The sequence below is a fragment of the Ornithorhynchus anatinus genome, chromosome 2, assembly GCF_004115215.2.
Source record: "Ornithorhynchus anatinus isolate Pmale09 chromosome 2, mOrnAna1.pri.v4, whole genome shotgun sequence".
Lineage (NCBI taxonomy): Eukaryota > Metazoa > Chordata > Mammalia > Monotremata > Ornithorhynchidae > Ornithorhynchus > Ornithorhynchus anatinus.
This window is the reverse complement of record NC_041729.1, coordinates 99,343,533-99,359,106: the sequence shown is the minus strand read 5'-3', so window position 1 is coordinate 99,359,106 and position 15,574 is coordinate 99,343,533. Positions and strand designations below refer to the sequence as shown.

General features: G+C 44.5%; 1 protein-coding gene across 7 annotated transcripts in view; it reads left to right on the top strand.

Annotated features, from left to right (window-relative positions):
- Nucleotides 1–15,574, top strand: part of TPD52L1 (TPD52 like 1) — a 40,019-nt gene that overhangs the window by 6,661 nt on the left and 17,784 nt on the right. For 3 of the 7 annotated variants that reach the window (XM_007658007.3, XM_016225782.3, XM_039911186.1), the window contains exon 2: nucleotides 13,781–13,896. In XM_007658007.3, the coding sequence (XP_007656197.2) occupies nucleotides 13,849–13,896 (48 nt within the window). In that variant the 5' untranslated portion in view covers nucleotides 13,781–13,848. Of the gene's footprint in view, nucleotides 1–4,223; nucleotides 4,316–7,666; nucleotides 7,761–11,051; nucleotides 11,108–13,780; nucleotides 13,897–15,574 lie in introns of those variants that run through there. The other 4 variants (XM_007658001.3, XM_029057910.2, XM_029057908.2 and 1 more) reach the window with 4 other exon arrangements.

Below are 15,574 nucleotides of genomic sequence, written 5' to 3'. Positions count from 1 at the left end.
TCTTTTCTCCCTCAAGCTGGTTTATGGAGCTCCTCCTCTCCACTCCTCACTTCCCTACTCTCCTACATGGAACTCTATCCCCCTTCACATCTGGCTGATGGTTACTTTTGTCAGCTCACCATCAAATGCCCCCACAAACTGCTTCTGTGTTCCCAAGTAATCACTTATTCCTACTGTACCTTATATATCTTTATTTCTTTCTCCTTAGTTTAGTATCTGTTGCCTTCTAATCCCGGCTCTGCCATTTGTCTGCTGTGTGACCTGAGTCAGGTCACTTCACATCTCTGTGCCTCAGTTACCTCATCTGCAAAATGGGGATTGAGACTGTGAGGCCCACTTGGGACAGGGACCCGATTTGCTTGTAGCCACCCCAGCACTTCATACGGTGCCCGGCACATAGTGCTTAGGAGATACCGTAATTATTATTATTATCAGATTCTATTCTCCTGGAAGGCACAGATCATGTCTACTAATCCTAAATTACTCTCTTAAGTAGTTAGTTCAGTTCTCAGCACAAAGATGCTCAGTAAATACTATTGATTGATTTACTAGTTCTACATTCACTGTCTCTCATCCTTCTTCCTAACTGACTCTCAAGAGTGAAGCACAGTGAAGCAGCATAGCCTAGTGGGTAGAGCACAGACCTGGGAGTCGGAAGGCCATGGGTTCTAATCCCAGCTCTGCCATTTGTCTGCTGTGTAACCTTGGGCAAGTCACTTCACCTCTCTGCGCCCCCATTCCCTCATCTGTAAAAGGGGGATTGAACCTGTGAGCCCCACATGGGACAGGAGTTTTGTCTAACCCGATTTGCTTGTATTCACTCCAGTGCTGAGTACAGGGTCTGGCATATAGTAAGCACTTAATAAATACCAGAATTATTATTATTATTACTTTCTCCTATCCACTTTAAAAAGAGTCTGCCTTCACTATTGTATTGTGCTCTTGCAAGCATTTAGTAAAAGGCTCTGCACACAGTAAAGGCTCAACAAATATCACGATTGGCTGCTTGAAAGAGGAATCTCTGCCTTCATAAATTAATCAGTGGTAATAACTGAGTGCTTATATTTGGCAGAACACTGTACTAAGCACTTGGGAGAGTACAGTACAACTGAGTTGGTAGACATGTTCCCTGCCCACATAATATTGCCCTTCCTAATTTCAAGGTAATTGGTCATGGAGGAATTGAATTGCAAAACACTGTACTAAGGACTTGGGAGACTACAATACAACTGACTTGGTAATGTTGCCCTTCCTAATTTCGGAGTAATTGAATGGTCACCGGGGATTGAATCTGGGGAGAAATTGAAGGGTTTGGCTGCTTGGGGTAGAGATCAAATAGTTCCCGCGCCCAATGGCACCAATCAATCAATAGTATTTATTGAGTGCGTTTTCTACAGAGAGCACTGTACTAAGAACCTGGAGAGTTCAATAGAGTTAGAACATATGATCCCTGTCCTCAAGGAGCTTACAGTCTAGTTAGGGGAGACAGACACTGAAGCGAGTTACAGGTAGGGGGAAGAAACAAAGTTTAAAGGTGGGAACTTAAGTGCTATGGGGGACAGGTGCTGTGGATATCCAAAGGTTTTAAATGATGTGGAAGGACTGAAGTGGCAAGGAATCTGGATGGATGTAGGGTTGGGAGATTAATCAGGGAAGGCCTCCTAGAGGGAATGTGATTTCAGAAGGGCATTGGAGGTGGGATTGCAGTGGACTGCCAGGTATGAAGGGGGAAGGAGTTTTTGGAAGACAGGAAGGTCACTGAGGTCAGTGCCTGGAGAGATGAGAATAAAGCATGTGAGTAGGTTGTTCGAGAAAAGCAGAGCTGTTAAGTCATAATGGGACAGGGCGAGGGTAGGTAGGAGGGAGAGAGCTGATTGAGTGCCTTGAAGCCGAGGGACTGGAATTTCTGTTCGAGGTGGAGAGATATGGGCAACGGCTGGAAGTTTTTGATGAGTGGAGAGATGTGCGCCAAATGAGATTTAAGATGATCCAGGTAGCAGAGTCAAGTGGGGACTGGAAGCAGGGAGGTCAGTGAGGAGGCTGATGCAGGAATCAAGTTGGGATTTGATAAGCGCTTGGACCAGGGTGGAGTTAATTTGGAAGGAGAGGAAGTGCTACAGATATCGTATCCTTTCTTCTGACTTTGAAGGAGGTTCACCGTCTCCCACAAAAAACCCTCCAAGATACTTTTCATTACTGAGTGGCTCACCTGCATCCCTGGCCCCATAGAGAGACATAATTTATGATATCTGTAATGTATTTATATTAATGTATGTCTCCCCAGCTAGACTGTAAGTGCATTGTGGTCAGGGACTGGGTCTGTTTATTGTTCTATTGTATTCTATTGTACTCTCCCAAGCTCTGAGTAAAGTGCTCTGCACACAATAAGTGCTCAATAAATGACTGAGCGAATGAATGAGAATGCAGTCAGTCTTGGAGTCTGGTGAACTCCCTCAGGGTGACCCAGTTGGGAGGAGGACAGAACCTAGAATTACTCCACTCAGCTGGGGAAAAAGAATGCAGAAGACTAATTGGACAGCATCTCTGCAGCCTTGAGTCAGGGTGGTGATGGTTTGGAGGGTCAAACAGTGTGACTTAGTGGAAGGAGCCCAGGCTTGGGAGTCAGAGGACATGGGTTCTAATCCTCACTCTGCCACTAGTTAGGTGTGTGACTTTAGGCAAGTCACTTAACTTCTCTGTACCTCAGTTACCTTATCTGTAAAATAGGGATTAAGACTGTGAGCCCCACATGGGACAACCTGATTGCCTTGTATCTATCCCAGTGCTTCAAAAAGTGGTTGGCACATAGTAAATGCTAAACAAATACCATAATTATTGTTATTATTATTAGAAGTGACAGAAATATTGCATACCTTCTTCTGATTTTGAAGGGGTTTCATCATCTCCCACTAACAGACCTCAAAGATATTTTACTTTTCCGAATGGCTCACCTGCATCACTGGCCCCATAGGGAGAATGTAGTCAATCTTGGAGTCTGGTGAACTCCCTCAGGGTGAGACAGTTGGGTGGAGGAATAAACCCAGAATTACTCCTCTCAGCTGGGGAAAAAGAATGCAGAAAGCTAACTGGATGACATCACTACAGTCTTGAGTCATTCCTCAAGGATTTCCAGGGGGTAGATGAGTTCGGCTCAAGGGGCATCAGCTGTGCTTGAGGATCTAGGCCTAGCAGAGGTGAGTGGGTTAGAATTTAGCATTCTGGGCCTTCCCTCTACTCTTGCTACCTGCTCGAAAGTTAGAAGTTCAGACTAAGGGTTACAGGTCATCTGTTGGAATAATGAGTGTGTGTTGTCTGGGTTATTTTACTGGCTGCCCTTTCAGTTCTTGGACTGTCAGCATGCCCTGTCTTCCCAAAATAGTAGTAGGTCCAGGAGGAGGGGCAGGGTGAAACTGAGAGAGCCTGGCCTGGTCTTTAGGGATTAGGCTGCATGCGTCACAAGGGTAGCAGAGGAACCAGGCCCGGAACTCCTGACAGGGGTTTTCCTCGTTGTGATTGTCTGCCCCTTTTGGAGAGGGTCCTGTGGGCAGCATTGGCTCAGTGGAAAGAGCACGGGTTTAGGAGTCAGAGGTCATGGGTTCTAATTCCGGCTCCGCCCCACCTGTCAGCTGGGTGACTTTGGGCAAGTCACTTCACTTCTCTGTGCCTGTTACCTCATCTGTAAAATGGGGATTAAGACTGTGAGCCTCACATGGGACAACCTGATGACCCTGTATCTACCTCAGTACTTAGAACAGTGCTTATCACATAGTAAGCGCTTAACAAATAACATTATTGTGTGTGTGTGTGCGCGCACAAACACACACATACCTCTTCTCTAGACTAAACTCATTGTGGGCAGAGAATGTGTTATTGTCAGTCAATGGTATTTATTGAGTACTTACTGTGTGCAGAGCACTATACTAAGTGCTTGGGCGAGTACAATATAACAGTATAACAGACACATTTCCTGCCCACAACCAGCTTATATTGCTATGCTTTACTCTCCCAAGCGCTCAATACAGTTCTCTGCACAAAGGAAAAGCACTTGATAAATATCACTAACTAGAAGCTGGACATACCATGTAAGGAGTTTTAATCCTTTGCGAACAGAGGGGTCTCTGACACACTTTGCCCCCGAGAAGCCCAGAGCCGGCCAACCAAATGGAAGCAGGCCACTGGGGAGGGGCCCGGTCACCTGACTCAGCTTTGAAGATAAATGCCACCCTGCCCAGCAGGCATGGGCAGTGATAATCGCTGACGGACAGGAGCCGGATTCAGAAGCAGAGCAGGACGGGACACCCCCCCCCCACCATCTGTAAGAAACTTATATTTTCTTATTCGTTCATTACAGCAACTCGATCACCTCAACCAGTGGCCGGTTACCTCAGCCACAGAGCACGGCAACTCCTGTTGCCAGTTACTGAGACAGTATTCTTGAAGTCTGCTCCTCTCTGAAATGTGTGTGAGAATGTTCTTGTCTGCTGTGTGACCTTGGGCAAGTGACTTCTCTGTGCCTGTTACTTCATCTGTAAAATGGGGATTAAGATTGTGAGTGTCCTGTGGGATGTGAACTGTGTACCCTGTATCTACCCAGTGCTTGAGAACAATGCCGGGCACTTAAGGTGTGTAACAAGTGCCGTAAAGAAAAGTTCATCATCCTGCAAAGGTTTTCCTTTAGTGAGTGAGTGAAGCATGAGTGACTATTATTATTATTACTTTTTGTTAAACACTCTGTGTTCAGCACTATTTTAAGTGCTGGGATGGACTCAAGTTAATCAGGTCAGACACAGTCTCTGTTCCACATAGGGCGCACGGACTAAGTATGGGGGAGAACAGGTCCCCATTTTACAGTTGAGGAAACAAGCATAGAGAAGCCAAGTGATCCGTCCAAGGCCACACAAGAGTTGGGATTAGAACCCAGGTCCTCTGAATCCCAGGCCTGAGTTCTTTCCATTAGACCGCACGGCTTCTTATCGCTGAGAACAGCTAAGGACCCAAAGAGCAGTGATTTTCACAGGCTAAGGGTTTTTATTAGGTATTTTCTGGCTCTGAGTTGGGGGTGTGCACTGATGCAAAGATCTGAAAGAGTCCATGAGAAAGGTCAGCATGTTTTCATGTCTGAGCGTCTGCAGAACTGGGGCCAGCTTGATGGAGAAATAAGCAATGTAGAACCAAGTTTTTTTTAATGTTCTCTTCGCTTCAGTGTCTGCAGAAGCCAAATGTCTCAACATGAAACAGGATATTCATTACGTACATTACCGAAAGTAGAAGTCTCACCGTTCCCCATGAAGAGGGAAGCAGGGGACTGCCGGACTTAACAGCTTCATTGTGAGAACTGATGAAAGGGTTTGCTAGTCTGAACTCAGGCTGGTCATGTAGGCTAAAAGCATTTCGATGGAGGATCTTTTTTTTTTTTATGGTATTCGTTAAGCGTTTACTAGATGTCAGGCACAAAGCTCTGGGGTTAGATACAAGTGAATTAGGTTGGACACAGTCTCTGTCCAACATGAGACTCCTAGTCAAAGTGGATGGTGAGAACAGGAGAATTGAGGCCCAGAGAAGTTAAGTGGGTGTCAAAGTAACACAGAAAACATTTGGTAGAGCTGGGATTCGAACCCATGTCCTCTGACTCCCAGGACCATACCCTTTCCACTAAGCCATGCTGCTTCACTAGGCCATGTGGCTTTTGTGTGAAAGAACTGACTCTTGTGCTAGTGAATTATGCAGGGTTACTTGCACCCTCTCTTCTCCTCGACCATCTTGTTACCCCGAGGCTAGGGGTGCAACGGTAAGTAGGACTGTGAGCCCCATGTGGGATGGGAGCTGTGTCCAACCGAATTTGCTTGTATCCACCCCAGCGCTTAGTACAGTGCTTGGCACAGAGTAAGCGCTTAACAAATACCACGATTATTAATATTAGGTGGACAGGAGCGCAGCTCTTTGAAGTGCAGGCCAGGAATTTTATTTGCAAAATCCATTTATGGACAGAGTGACTGTGGTATTGTGCCACTGCTGTACCATGGTGCTCTATGGACCAGTAGGTAGTTGCTACGGTAGCCATCTCGGTACCTTCTGCTGTCTCTGTCGACCACGAGCGCTGGCTATTTTCGGGATTCTTGCTGTGCCTGCCCTCCACCCAAGGGGCCCTGAGTGTTTCTTCTGTCAGAAACACCTTCAACCCGGGAGGCATAGACCCAACATGAATTCCTCTAGGGGGCAGGGATGGTCGGTGAAGATCTTTTGGAGGAAGAGTTTGTCCCAGAGGAGAAATGAAGTGTGATGTACTTCATTAATTCTCTATAACTAGAATTCCAAGAGGATTCTGGGCCAAACAAAATTAAACCAGGATTTTGCCTGGAACACACAGGGCCCTGTTGTCTTGTGGATACATTCATTCAATCGTATTTATTGAGCTCTTACTGTGTGCAGAGCACTGTACCAGGTGCTTGGCAAGTACAGTTCAGCAACAGATAGAGACAATCCCTACCCAACAACGGGCTCACAGTCTAGAAGGGAGAGACAGACAACAAAACAAAACAAGTAGACAAACATCAGTAGCATCAAAATAGATAAACAGAATTATATATATATACATTAATAAAATAGAATAATAAATGTGAAATATGCACAAGTGCTGTGGGGTGGGGAAGGGGGTAGAGCAGAGGGAGGGAGTAGGGGTGAAGGGGAGGAGGAACAGAGGAAAAGGGGGGCTCAGTCTGGGAAGGTCTCCTGGAGGAGGTGAGTTCTCAGCAGGGCTTTGTAGGGGTGAAGGGAGCTAGTTTGGCAGATGTGAGGAGAGAGGGCATTCCAGGCCTGAAATAGGATGTGAGCCGGGGGTGGACGGCGGGACAGGCGAGAATGAGGTCCAATGAGGAGGTTAGCAGCAGAGGAGCAGAGTGTGCGTGTTGGGCTGTAGAAGGAGAGAAGGAAGGTCAGTTAGGAGGGGCAAGGTGATGGAGAGCTTGAAGCCAATAGTGAGGAGATTTTGCTTCATACGAAGGCAAATAGGCAACAAGTGGAGATTTTTGAGGAAAGGGGGGTGACATACCCAGAACGTTTCTGTAGAAAGATAATCCGGGCAGCAGAGTGAAGCACAGACTGAAGGATGGGAGATCAGAAAGGAGGCTGATGCAATAATCCAGTCAGGATACAATGAGAGATTGTACCAACAAGGTAGCAGTTTGGAGAGGAAAGGCAGATCTAGGTGAAGCTGTGAAGGTGAGACCAGCGGGTTTCAGTGACGGATTGGATGTGTGGGGTGAATGAGAGAGCGGATTCAAGGATGACACCAAGGTTGCGGGCTTGTGAGATGGGAAGGATGGTAGTGCCATCCTGTGACAGGAACCATTTGGGTCTCCAACATCACCCTCATGATTAGTATCTGGTACTTTTATTCCTAAGCATATTTCTGCATCCCAGAAGAAATGGCAGCCATAGTGCTTGAACAGCGGTCAGAGTGAGGAGAAACTAGATGAAAATGAAGCTAAGAGTTTTATGCCTTTTGGTGAAGCATTTCAGTGTTTGGGTCATTATCTGAAATCAATATACCTCAGCAACACAAAACCAGAGTGGAAATCTCAGCAGGGCTGATTTTTGTCGTGAGAATTTTCTGTTTCTAGTTGGTCTGGAAACTCATGGTATTTTTATTTTTATTTTCCCAGTACTATGGAGAAACAGGCAGAGAAGTTGTGGGGAGATGGGATGATGATGATAATGTGACTTGGTTGAACCCTGGAAACTGGCTGTGTTCAGTCTTTACGGTAATCTACTCTGACTTTTATAAAACAAGTCAGCCAAAGGAAAATCATCCAAAAGCAACTATAATCAAATTTTATAAAGAAAGCTAGTTGTCTAAAGTTCTTGGAGAAGGGATAAGACTTTTCTCCTGGGGGAGGGGGGGTTAGTGTGTGTGTGTGTGAATTTTTTAAATGCCACATTATATGATGGCATTTAAGTGCTTACTATGTGCCAAGCAATGTACTGCCCTCTTTGAGTTGTCTACCACAGTTAGCTTGTTATAGTTGGATTTCTAAGTCATCAAGGCTTTTAGACAATTGGATTTGAGGTATTTTAATACAGAAGATTTGTTGTCAGGCCCAGGGCATGCTGAAGGAAAAAATGTTGATGATGGCTGATACCCATGCATTAAGCCACTTTAAAACAAACACGGAAGGAAAAAGCAATTTATCGGGTTTCTGAAATAACACTTCCTTCTCAGACTTGAAATGCAGGAATGTAAGCAACAACACAACCATGGATGTTTTTCTTTTTTTAAAAAAAACAAAGGCACGTGGAGCACCAGAGATTCCTGAAATAACTACCTTTGAGTGTTAAAAATCGATCAGAGGTATTTATTGAGTACTTACTGTGTGCAGAGCACTCTTCTAAGCACTTGGGAGAGTACAAGAGATCCCTAGAGAGGTTGTCATGCCGTGTTCAAAGAAAAAGCTGAAATTGACTTAAGGCAGGGAGGACAAGCTGTGAAGTGTTTGTGGAAGTTTTTAAAATTCTGTCCAGGGGCAAGCATATTTGCCTCGGGATTCTCCTACTCAGTCAATCAGAGGTGCTCAATAAATACCACTGACTGCAGGGTAGGGTACCAGCTCTAGGGAGAGTGCCAAACAACAGAGTTGGTAGACATGTTCCCTGCCCACAAGGAGCTTACAGTCTAAAGGTGAAAACAGTAAAATAATCGGTCATCCTCATCATTGATGGTATTTATTGAGCACTTACTGTGTGCTGAGCACTGTACTGAGTGCTTGGTGGAGTACAATACAACAGAGCTAATAGACATATTTCCTGCCCTCAAGGAGTATACAGTCTAGAGGGGTGTATTCATAAGTTCGTTGGGGATGAGGGTGGGGTGAATACCAAGTGCTTAAAGCGTACAGATCCAAGGGCATAGGTGACATAGAAGGGAGAAGCAGTAGTCAACCAATGGTATTTATTGAGCACTTATATGCAGAGCGCTTAAATCCCTGGGCGAGTACATTAGAACAGGGTTGGTAGACTTGTTCCCTGCCCACAACAGACTTAGAGTCCTAGAAGAGAGGAAATGAGAAATTAGTTGGGGAAGGCCTCTTGGAGGGGATGTGATTTTAATAAGGCTTTGAAGGTGGGGAGAGTGCAGGCATTTACAAGAGTGACTCTCCCCAAGTTCCCTTCAGCAGCACACAATCCTTAGCCGCACACTCTACTGGCTCTTTTCCCTACCAGGATTAGCCAAAGTCAAAGATGGCTCTCCTATTTTCTATTCTTTCAGACTCTTATAAGGAAAGATTTCTTCCCCCATTGGGATAGAGGAGCATCGTAGTCTAGTGGATAGAGCACGGGTCTGGGAATCAGAAAGACCTGAGTTCTAATCTCAGCTCTGCCGCTTGTCTGCTCTGTGAACTTGGAAAGTCACTTCACTTCTCTGGGCCACAGTTCCCTCATCTGTAAAATGGGGATTAAGTCTGAGAGCCCCTGTGGGACAGGGACTGTGTCCTACAAGATTAGCTTATATCTACCCCAGTGTTTAGTACAGGAGTGGTGGTGACCACAGTCTGATAAAGCAGAGCAGATGGAGATGATAGGAAAGGTGTTGGATGGTCCACCCTTAACCGTAGGACAGGATGTCCAGGAGGGTGACCATCACTTGGTTCTTCTGGATATCCTAGTGCCATTTTTGGAGACAGAATACTGGGCTGAATAGACCATGAGGATAAACCAGAATGGGTCCAAATGGTCTTGTCCTGCCCACTTATTACAGCAATTATTTCAGAGCATGGAGCATGTTCAGTAATCCACATTTTCTCTTGAGAATTACTGGTTTAATGGCTAGGATCTTCCACAAGACTTTTGGGTTTTTTTTTTCATACAACAGAAAGAGGCGCTCTAAAGTTTGTTCCAAAACTTCTCACTCATTTTAGCTCCAAGTTTCTTAGGCAGGTCTCTGTTTAGCTCTAAAAACCCCATCGTTAAAAAATAGTTTGTGAGATTAGCACCCTAACCTTCAGTCCTCCTAATTTTTATCTCATTCTGTATTTTGTGGGTTATTCTGTGTCTACAAAGCATTCTGTGTTGTAGACAGTATATGATTCTCTAAAATGGTAAAAGAATATAGGCTCGTACATTCTTCTAGTGTCTTCCTTGGGAGTTTGTATAAATCATGTTTTTATGTAAGCTCATTGTGGGCAGGAAATGTGGCTGTTTACTGTTGTATTTTACTTTCCCAAGTGCTTAATACAGTGCTCTGCCCACAGTAAGCATTCAATAAATATGACTGAAGTCACTGGGTTGAATTTTTGAGGGGAGGAATTCCTTTTTCACCTGAATCTGCACAGGACAGCCTGATGTTTGGTGCTAAGAAGTCAACATTTTTGGAGATTGGAGACCCATTACACTAGTCTAGTTTCAGTGCTTGCCTCAGTCGGTCAATTGCATGAGCTTATAGCCTAGAGGGGGAGACAGACAATATAAATAAAATTATATATACATAAGTGCTGGGGGGGCGGGGGTGAATAAAGGGAGCAAGTCAGGGTGACGCAGAAGGGAGTGGGAGAAGAGGAAACAAGGGCTTATTCAGGGAAACCTCTTGAAGGAGATGTGCTTTTAATAAGGTTTTGAAGGTGGGCAGAGTAAAGAATACCTAAAACAGCACTTATTCCTGTCTGAAGGCAGCAATCAGTCAATCAGTGGTATCTATTGAGCACTTGGTCATGGGTTCGAATCCCAGCTCTGCCACTTGTCAGCTGTGTGACTGTGGGCAAGTCACTTCACTTCTCTGTGCCTCAGTGACCTCATCTGTAAAATGGGGATGAAGACTGTGAGCCTCATGTGGGACAACCTGATCACCTGTATCTCCCCCAGCGCTTAGAACAGTGCTCTGCACATAGTAAGCGCTTAACAAATACCAACATTATTAACATTATTATCACTTAGTGTATGCAGGGCACTGTACTAAGTCCTTGGGAGAATATAACTGAGTTGGTAGACATGACCCTAGTCCACAGAAGACTTATAATCTCATGGAGTTTGTACTTTTTTAGCCATGGGACAGGACTATGCCACGGCTCAGGACGGCCCCCACAGCACAGGATGTGCTTAATACAGTGGCTGGCACACAGTAAGTGCTTAACAAATACCATAATAATAATAATGATGATGACTGGGGAGGGGAGAGGATAGGGAGGGGAACGGGCCTGAGCTGCCAGCATCTTCAGGCAGCAGCTGTCAATCAGGAAATTTTCTGGGCCAATCTGGAAGCATGTTCCATTTTGTAACCTTTACCCAAAAAAGCAACCATCAGCACAATCTCATTGCGATTTTCTTCAATCTTTTGTGCTGAATTATGGAAGCACACCTCCCAATACTCCTCCTTTCCTCTTCTCCCTCTCCCTTCTGCATTGCCCTAACTTGCTCCCTCTATTCAACCCCATTTAGACTGTGAGCCCATCACTGGGCAGGGATTGTTTCTATCTGTTTCCAAATTGTACATTCCAAACTCTTAGTACAGTGCTCTGCACATAGTAAGCACTCAATAGATACTATTGAATGAACCTCCCCCAACCCCACAACACTTATACGTATCTATAATTTTATTAATATTAATAACTGTCTCCCCCTCCAGACTAAGCTCACTGTGGGCAGGGAATGTGTCTGTTCATCGTGATATTGTATTCTCCCAAGCGCTTAGTACAATGATCTGCACACAGTAAGTGCTCAATAAATATGATTGTATAAATGAATGAAAGGCAGAGGATTCTAGGGCCTTTAAGCAGGGCTCTGCAATTTCTGTTCAGAGTGATGGTAACTTTGCTCCATTACCATGTTGTGAAGTGGGTGGTGGACTGGAAAAAAATCTAATAAGGTAAGTTGTTTTATGTCTTTAATTTTTGCTTTCCCACAGTTAAAATGCTTCAATTTTATTGCACTTAAAGGAGATCTAGCAGTAATGAGTTTGGATCTACTTATAATTTTTTTTACAAAAGGAATAAGGTGGATATTTGCAAAATTTTCATTTTAAAAGGGTTTTGCCTGCCTATTTTTTACCAACATCTTGATACATGGAACAGAAGTAATATATAAGTTGTTAAAAATCAACAAATTTATGATTGAGTTTGTTTATAACATTCATAATCTGGGGAATTACTCATTTTTTGTTTGGGTTCTAAACATTTGTTACATTAATTTCCTTTGTATCTCTGCAGTAATTCCAGAATGCAACAGATATAGCATAGGGAAAGAGGAATGCATTGGATCTGAAATTGCAAGTAATTGTTAATAGTAATAATGGTATTTAAGTCCTATGTGCCAGGTACTGTACTAAATCCTGGGTTAGATACAAACTAATCAGGTTGGATACAGTCCCTATCCCAGACTCAATCCCCATTTTACAGATGAGGTAACTGAGGTACAGAGAAGTGAAGTGAATGGCCCAAGGTCACACAGCAGACACGTGGCAGAGCTGGAATTCGAACCTAAGTCCTTCGAACTCCCAGGGCTGTGCTCTATCCACAAGGCCATGCTGCTTCCCAAGAACTAGTTTCTGTTTCAGCTGTAGGAAATTACTACCTTTGGTGAACTCCTTGGGTAGCTAGGGCACAAAGCAGCCAGGTTTGAATTGATTATAGCATCCCTTTGTGGTAGCTGATTTGACTCATCTCTTCTTGTTATTAACAAAGGTGATGAATTCCCAAATCATTAGCTGTGTAGAGAACCACCCCCAGCCACCTGAGAGCTCTGCCAAAGTACAGTCACCCTAAGTACCACGACGCAGCATGGAGAAGCAGCACAGAGTAGTGGATAGAGCAAAGGCCTGGGAGTCAGAAGGTCGTGGGTTCTAGTTCTGGCTCTGCCATTTATCTGCTGTATGACTCCGGGCAAGCCACTTAATCTCTCTGGGTCTCGGTTATCTCATCTGTAAAATAGGGATTAAGACTGTGAGCCCCATGTGGGACAGGAATCATGTCCAACCCGATTTGCTTGTATCCACTCCAGGGCTTAATACAGTGCTCGGCACATACTAAGTACTTAAGAAACATCACTGTAATTATTATTAGTGGGAAGGCAAACACAGAAAACAGAATGTATGGCCATCAAAAATGATCTGAATTTTATCAGAAACACCTGGATTAGCTCTCTGGCCCTGGATGATCACTGCTTTAAACCCTGGGCTGGATTGGTAGGGGCTGGTTAAAAAAGCCCAGGCAGCTTGGTGCCAATTTTACTGGCATTGAGGTGAGGGGATGATGTTATTGAGGGGTGATGACTGACTCAGGATGCTGATGCCAGAGTCAGTGAAATCAGGTGTCACCTCACCATTCTCTTGGCTTCTCCACTCCTGGTCAGTGGCAGTTTTTTTGTTTTTGTAAATGGTATTAAGTGCTAATTATATTCCAGGCACTATACTAAACTGTGGGGTAGATGCCAGCTAATTAGGTTGGACACGGTCCATGTTCCACACGGGGGTCATCGTCTAAGTAGGAGGGAGAACAGGTATTGAATCTCCATTTTACAGTTGAGGAAACTGAGTCGCAGAGAAGTGAAGTGACTCACCCAAGGTCACACAGCAGACAACTAGTGGAGCCAGAATTAGAACCCAGGTCCTACTGACTCTATCCACTAAGCCAAGCTGCCGCACAGGTTCCAGACTCTATGTCACCTTTCATACCACAGATCACTTTTCCATGTTGTTCTGGTTCTGACATTTTAATACCAAATTGGATGACCATTCTGGAGACAACAACTCCTTCAAAAATTTGGTTGTAAATGACCTTCTTTATCTCTCTTCCCAAAGATTTGTTGGACACTGAACCATTGCAAGGCGCAAATGAAGGCAGATCTTCAGAAATTGTGTTCTTAAGTATGATTTCAGAAGAAGAAAGAGAAGAATTGAAGACAGAACTAGTTAAGGTACGTCGTCTTTGATCTCAATTTTAATATTGCACCTCATGAACGTGAAATTTACTAGTGGAATGAAATTCACGCACTACAATTAGCAAGTCTTTCATTTAATAACACTTTTGTAGTTGAGTACTGCAACATGTCATTTTACTGAATTATTTTTGGAATGTTAATTTTCCAAGCCTTGTTGACTGGAAGACAAAATGAATGATTGAAGTTCTTTTACCATACGATAGCAATTTGTTGAACAGTTAATGTTTTTAATAATTGTGGTATTTGTTAAGCACTTAGGTGCCAGGCACCGTACTGAGCGCTAGGGTAGATACAAGCAAATCGGGTTGGACACAGTTCCTATGCCACAATGGGATCACAGGCTTAATCCTCATTTTACAGATGAGGTAACTGAGGGACAGAGAAGTGACGGGGCCTGACCAGGTCACACAGCAGGCAGGTGGTGGTGGATCTGTGATTAGAACCCAGGTCCTTCTGACTTCCAAATCTGTGCTCTATCCACTAGGCCACACTGTTTCTAAAGTAGTTTTGGTTATAGCAACATGAAGACAAATAAGACCCTCTAAATAGAGTAGGCTGGAGGGTTGGAGGTGTAGTTGGAAAGGGAGAAGCTATTGAATGTCATTAGAGGGTCAGTCTACAGGAAGAAAAGCTTGCAGGATGGGAGGGGAGGTTTCCAGTTGACTGGTAGCCTGGCGTACTGGAAACCAGCGAAGCATTTCCTCTGGAGGCTTTTATTCCCGGTAATTTCCCCATCGGGAGCTTCCTGAGTGGTGCAGGACTTGAGAAAAGTAGCCCAGTTTAGGTTATGGTCCTTGCCCCACGCAGAGGAGAGGAGCAGGTAAAGAGCCAAGTTGCCCAACCAACAGGCTGAATCAACCTCCCCCCCAACAGCCTTTCCAGGTCAGTCCCTCCCCTCCTGTAAAGCCTGTTAAAGCCACCTGAAACTGGAGGCCTTCCCTGATGAATCCTCACCCCCACTCCATATTATCTCTGTAGTCATGCCATTTCATCAGCCACCTAAGCACTATTATGGCCTTACCTTTCTTTTTATGGTGTCCATTAGGCACTGTACTAAGTACTGGGGTAAATATAAGCTAATCAGGTTGGACACAGGCCATGTCTTACATGGCCCTCAGAATCTTAATCCCCATTTTACAGATGAGGTAACTGAGGCCCAGAGAAGGGAAGTGACTTGCTTAAGGTCACACGGCAAAAAAGTGGTGAAGCCGGGTTGAGAATCCACATCCTTCTGACTCCTAGCCCTGTGCCTTATCTACTAGGCCACACTACTTGTCCATCTGTTTATTCATTTGTTTAATTACAACCTTAGCCACTTCTTTTTTTTTTTTCCTCTAGTCTACAATTCTTTTAATTCTTGTATTTTTACCAATGGATGTCTTCATGACTTCTATATTCAATTAGAGGACAGGAATATTGTCTTATACTTCTGAATATTCACCCAGCACTTATTAGAGTGACATCCAGGGCAGTGCCCAGCACACAGGAAGCAGGAGTTTAGTGCATAATAGGGAGGGTGTAGACCATCACTTATTAGAGCAGGAGCGTGGCCTTGAAGATACAGCATGGGTTTGGGAGTCAGAAGGACCTGGGTTCTAAACCCAGCTCCACCACTTGTCTTCTGTGTGACCTTAGGCAAGTTACTTCACTTCCC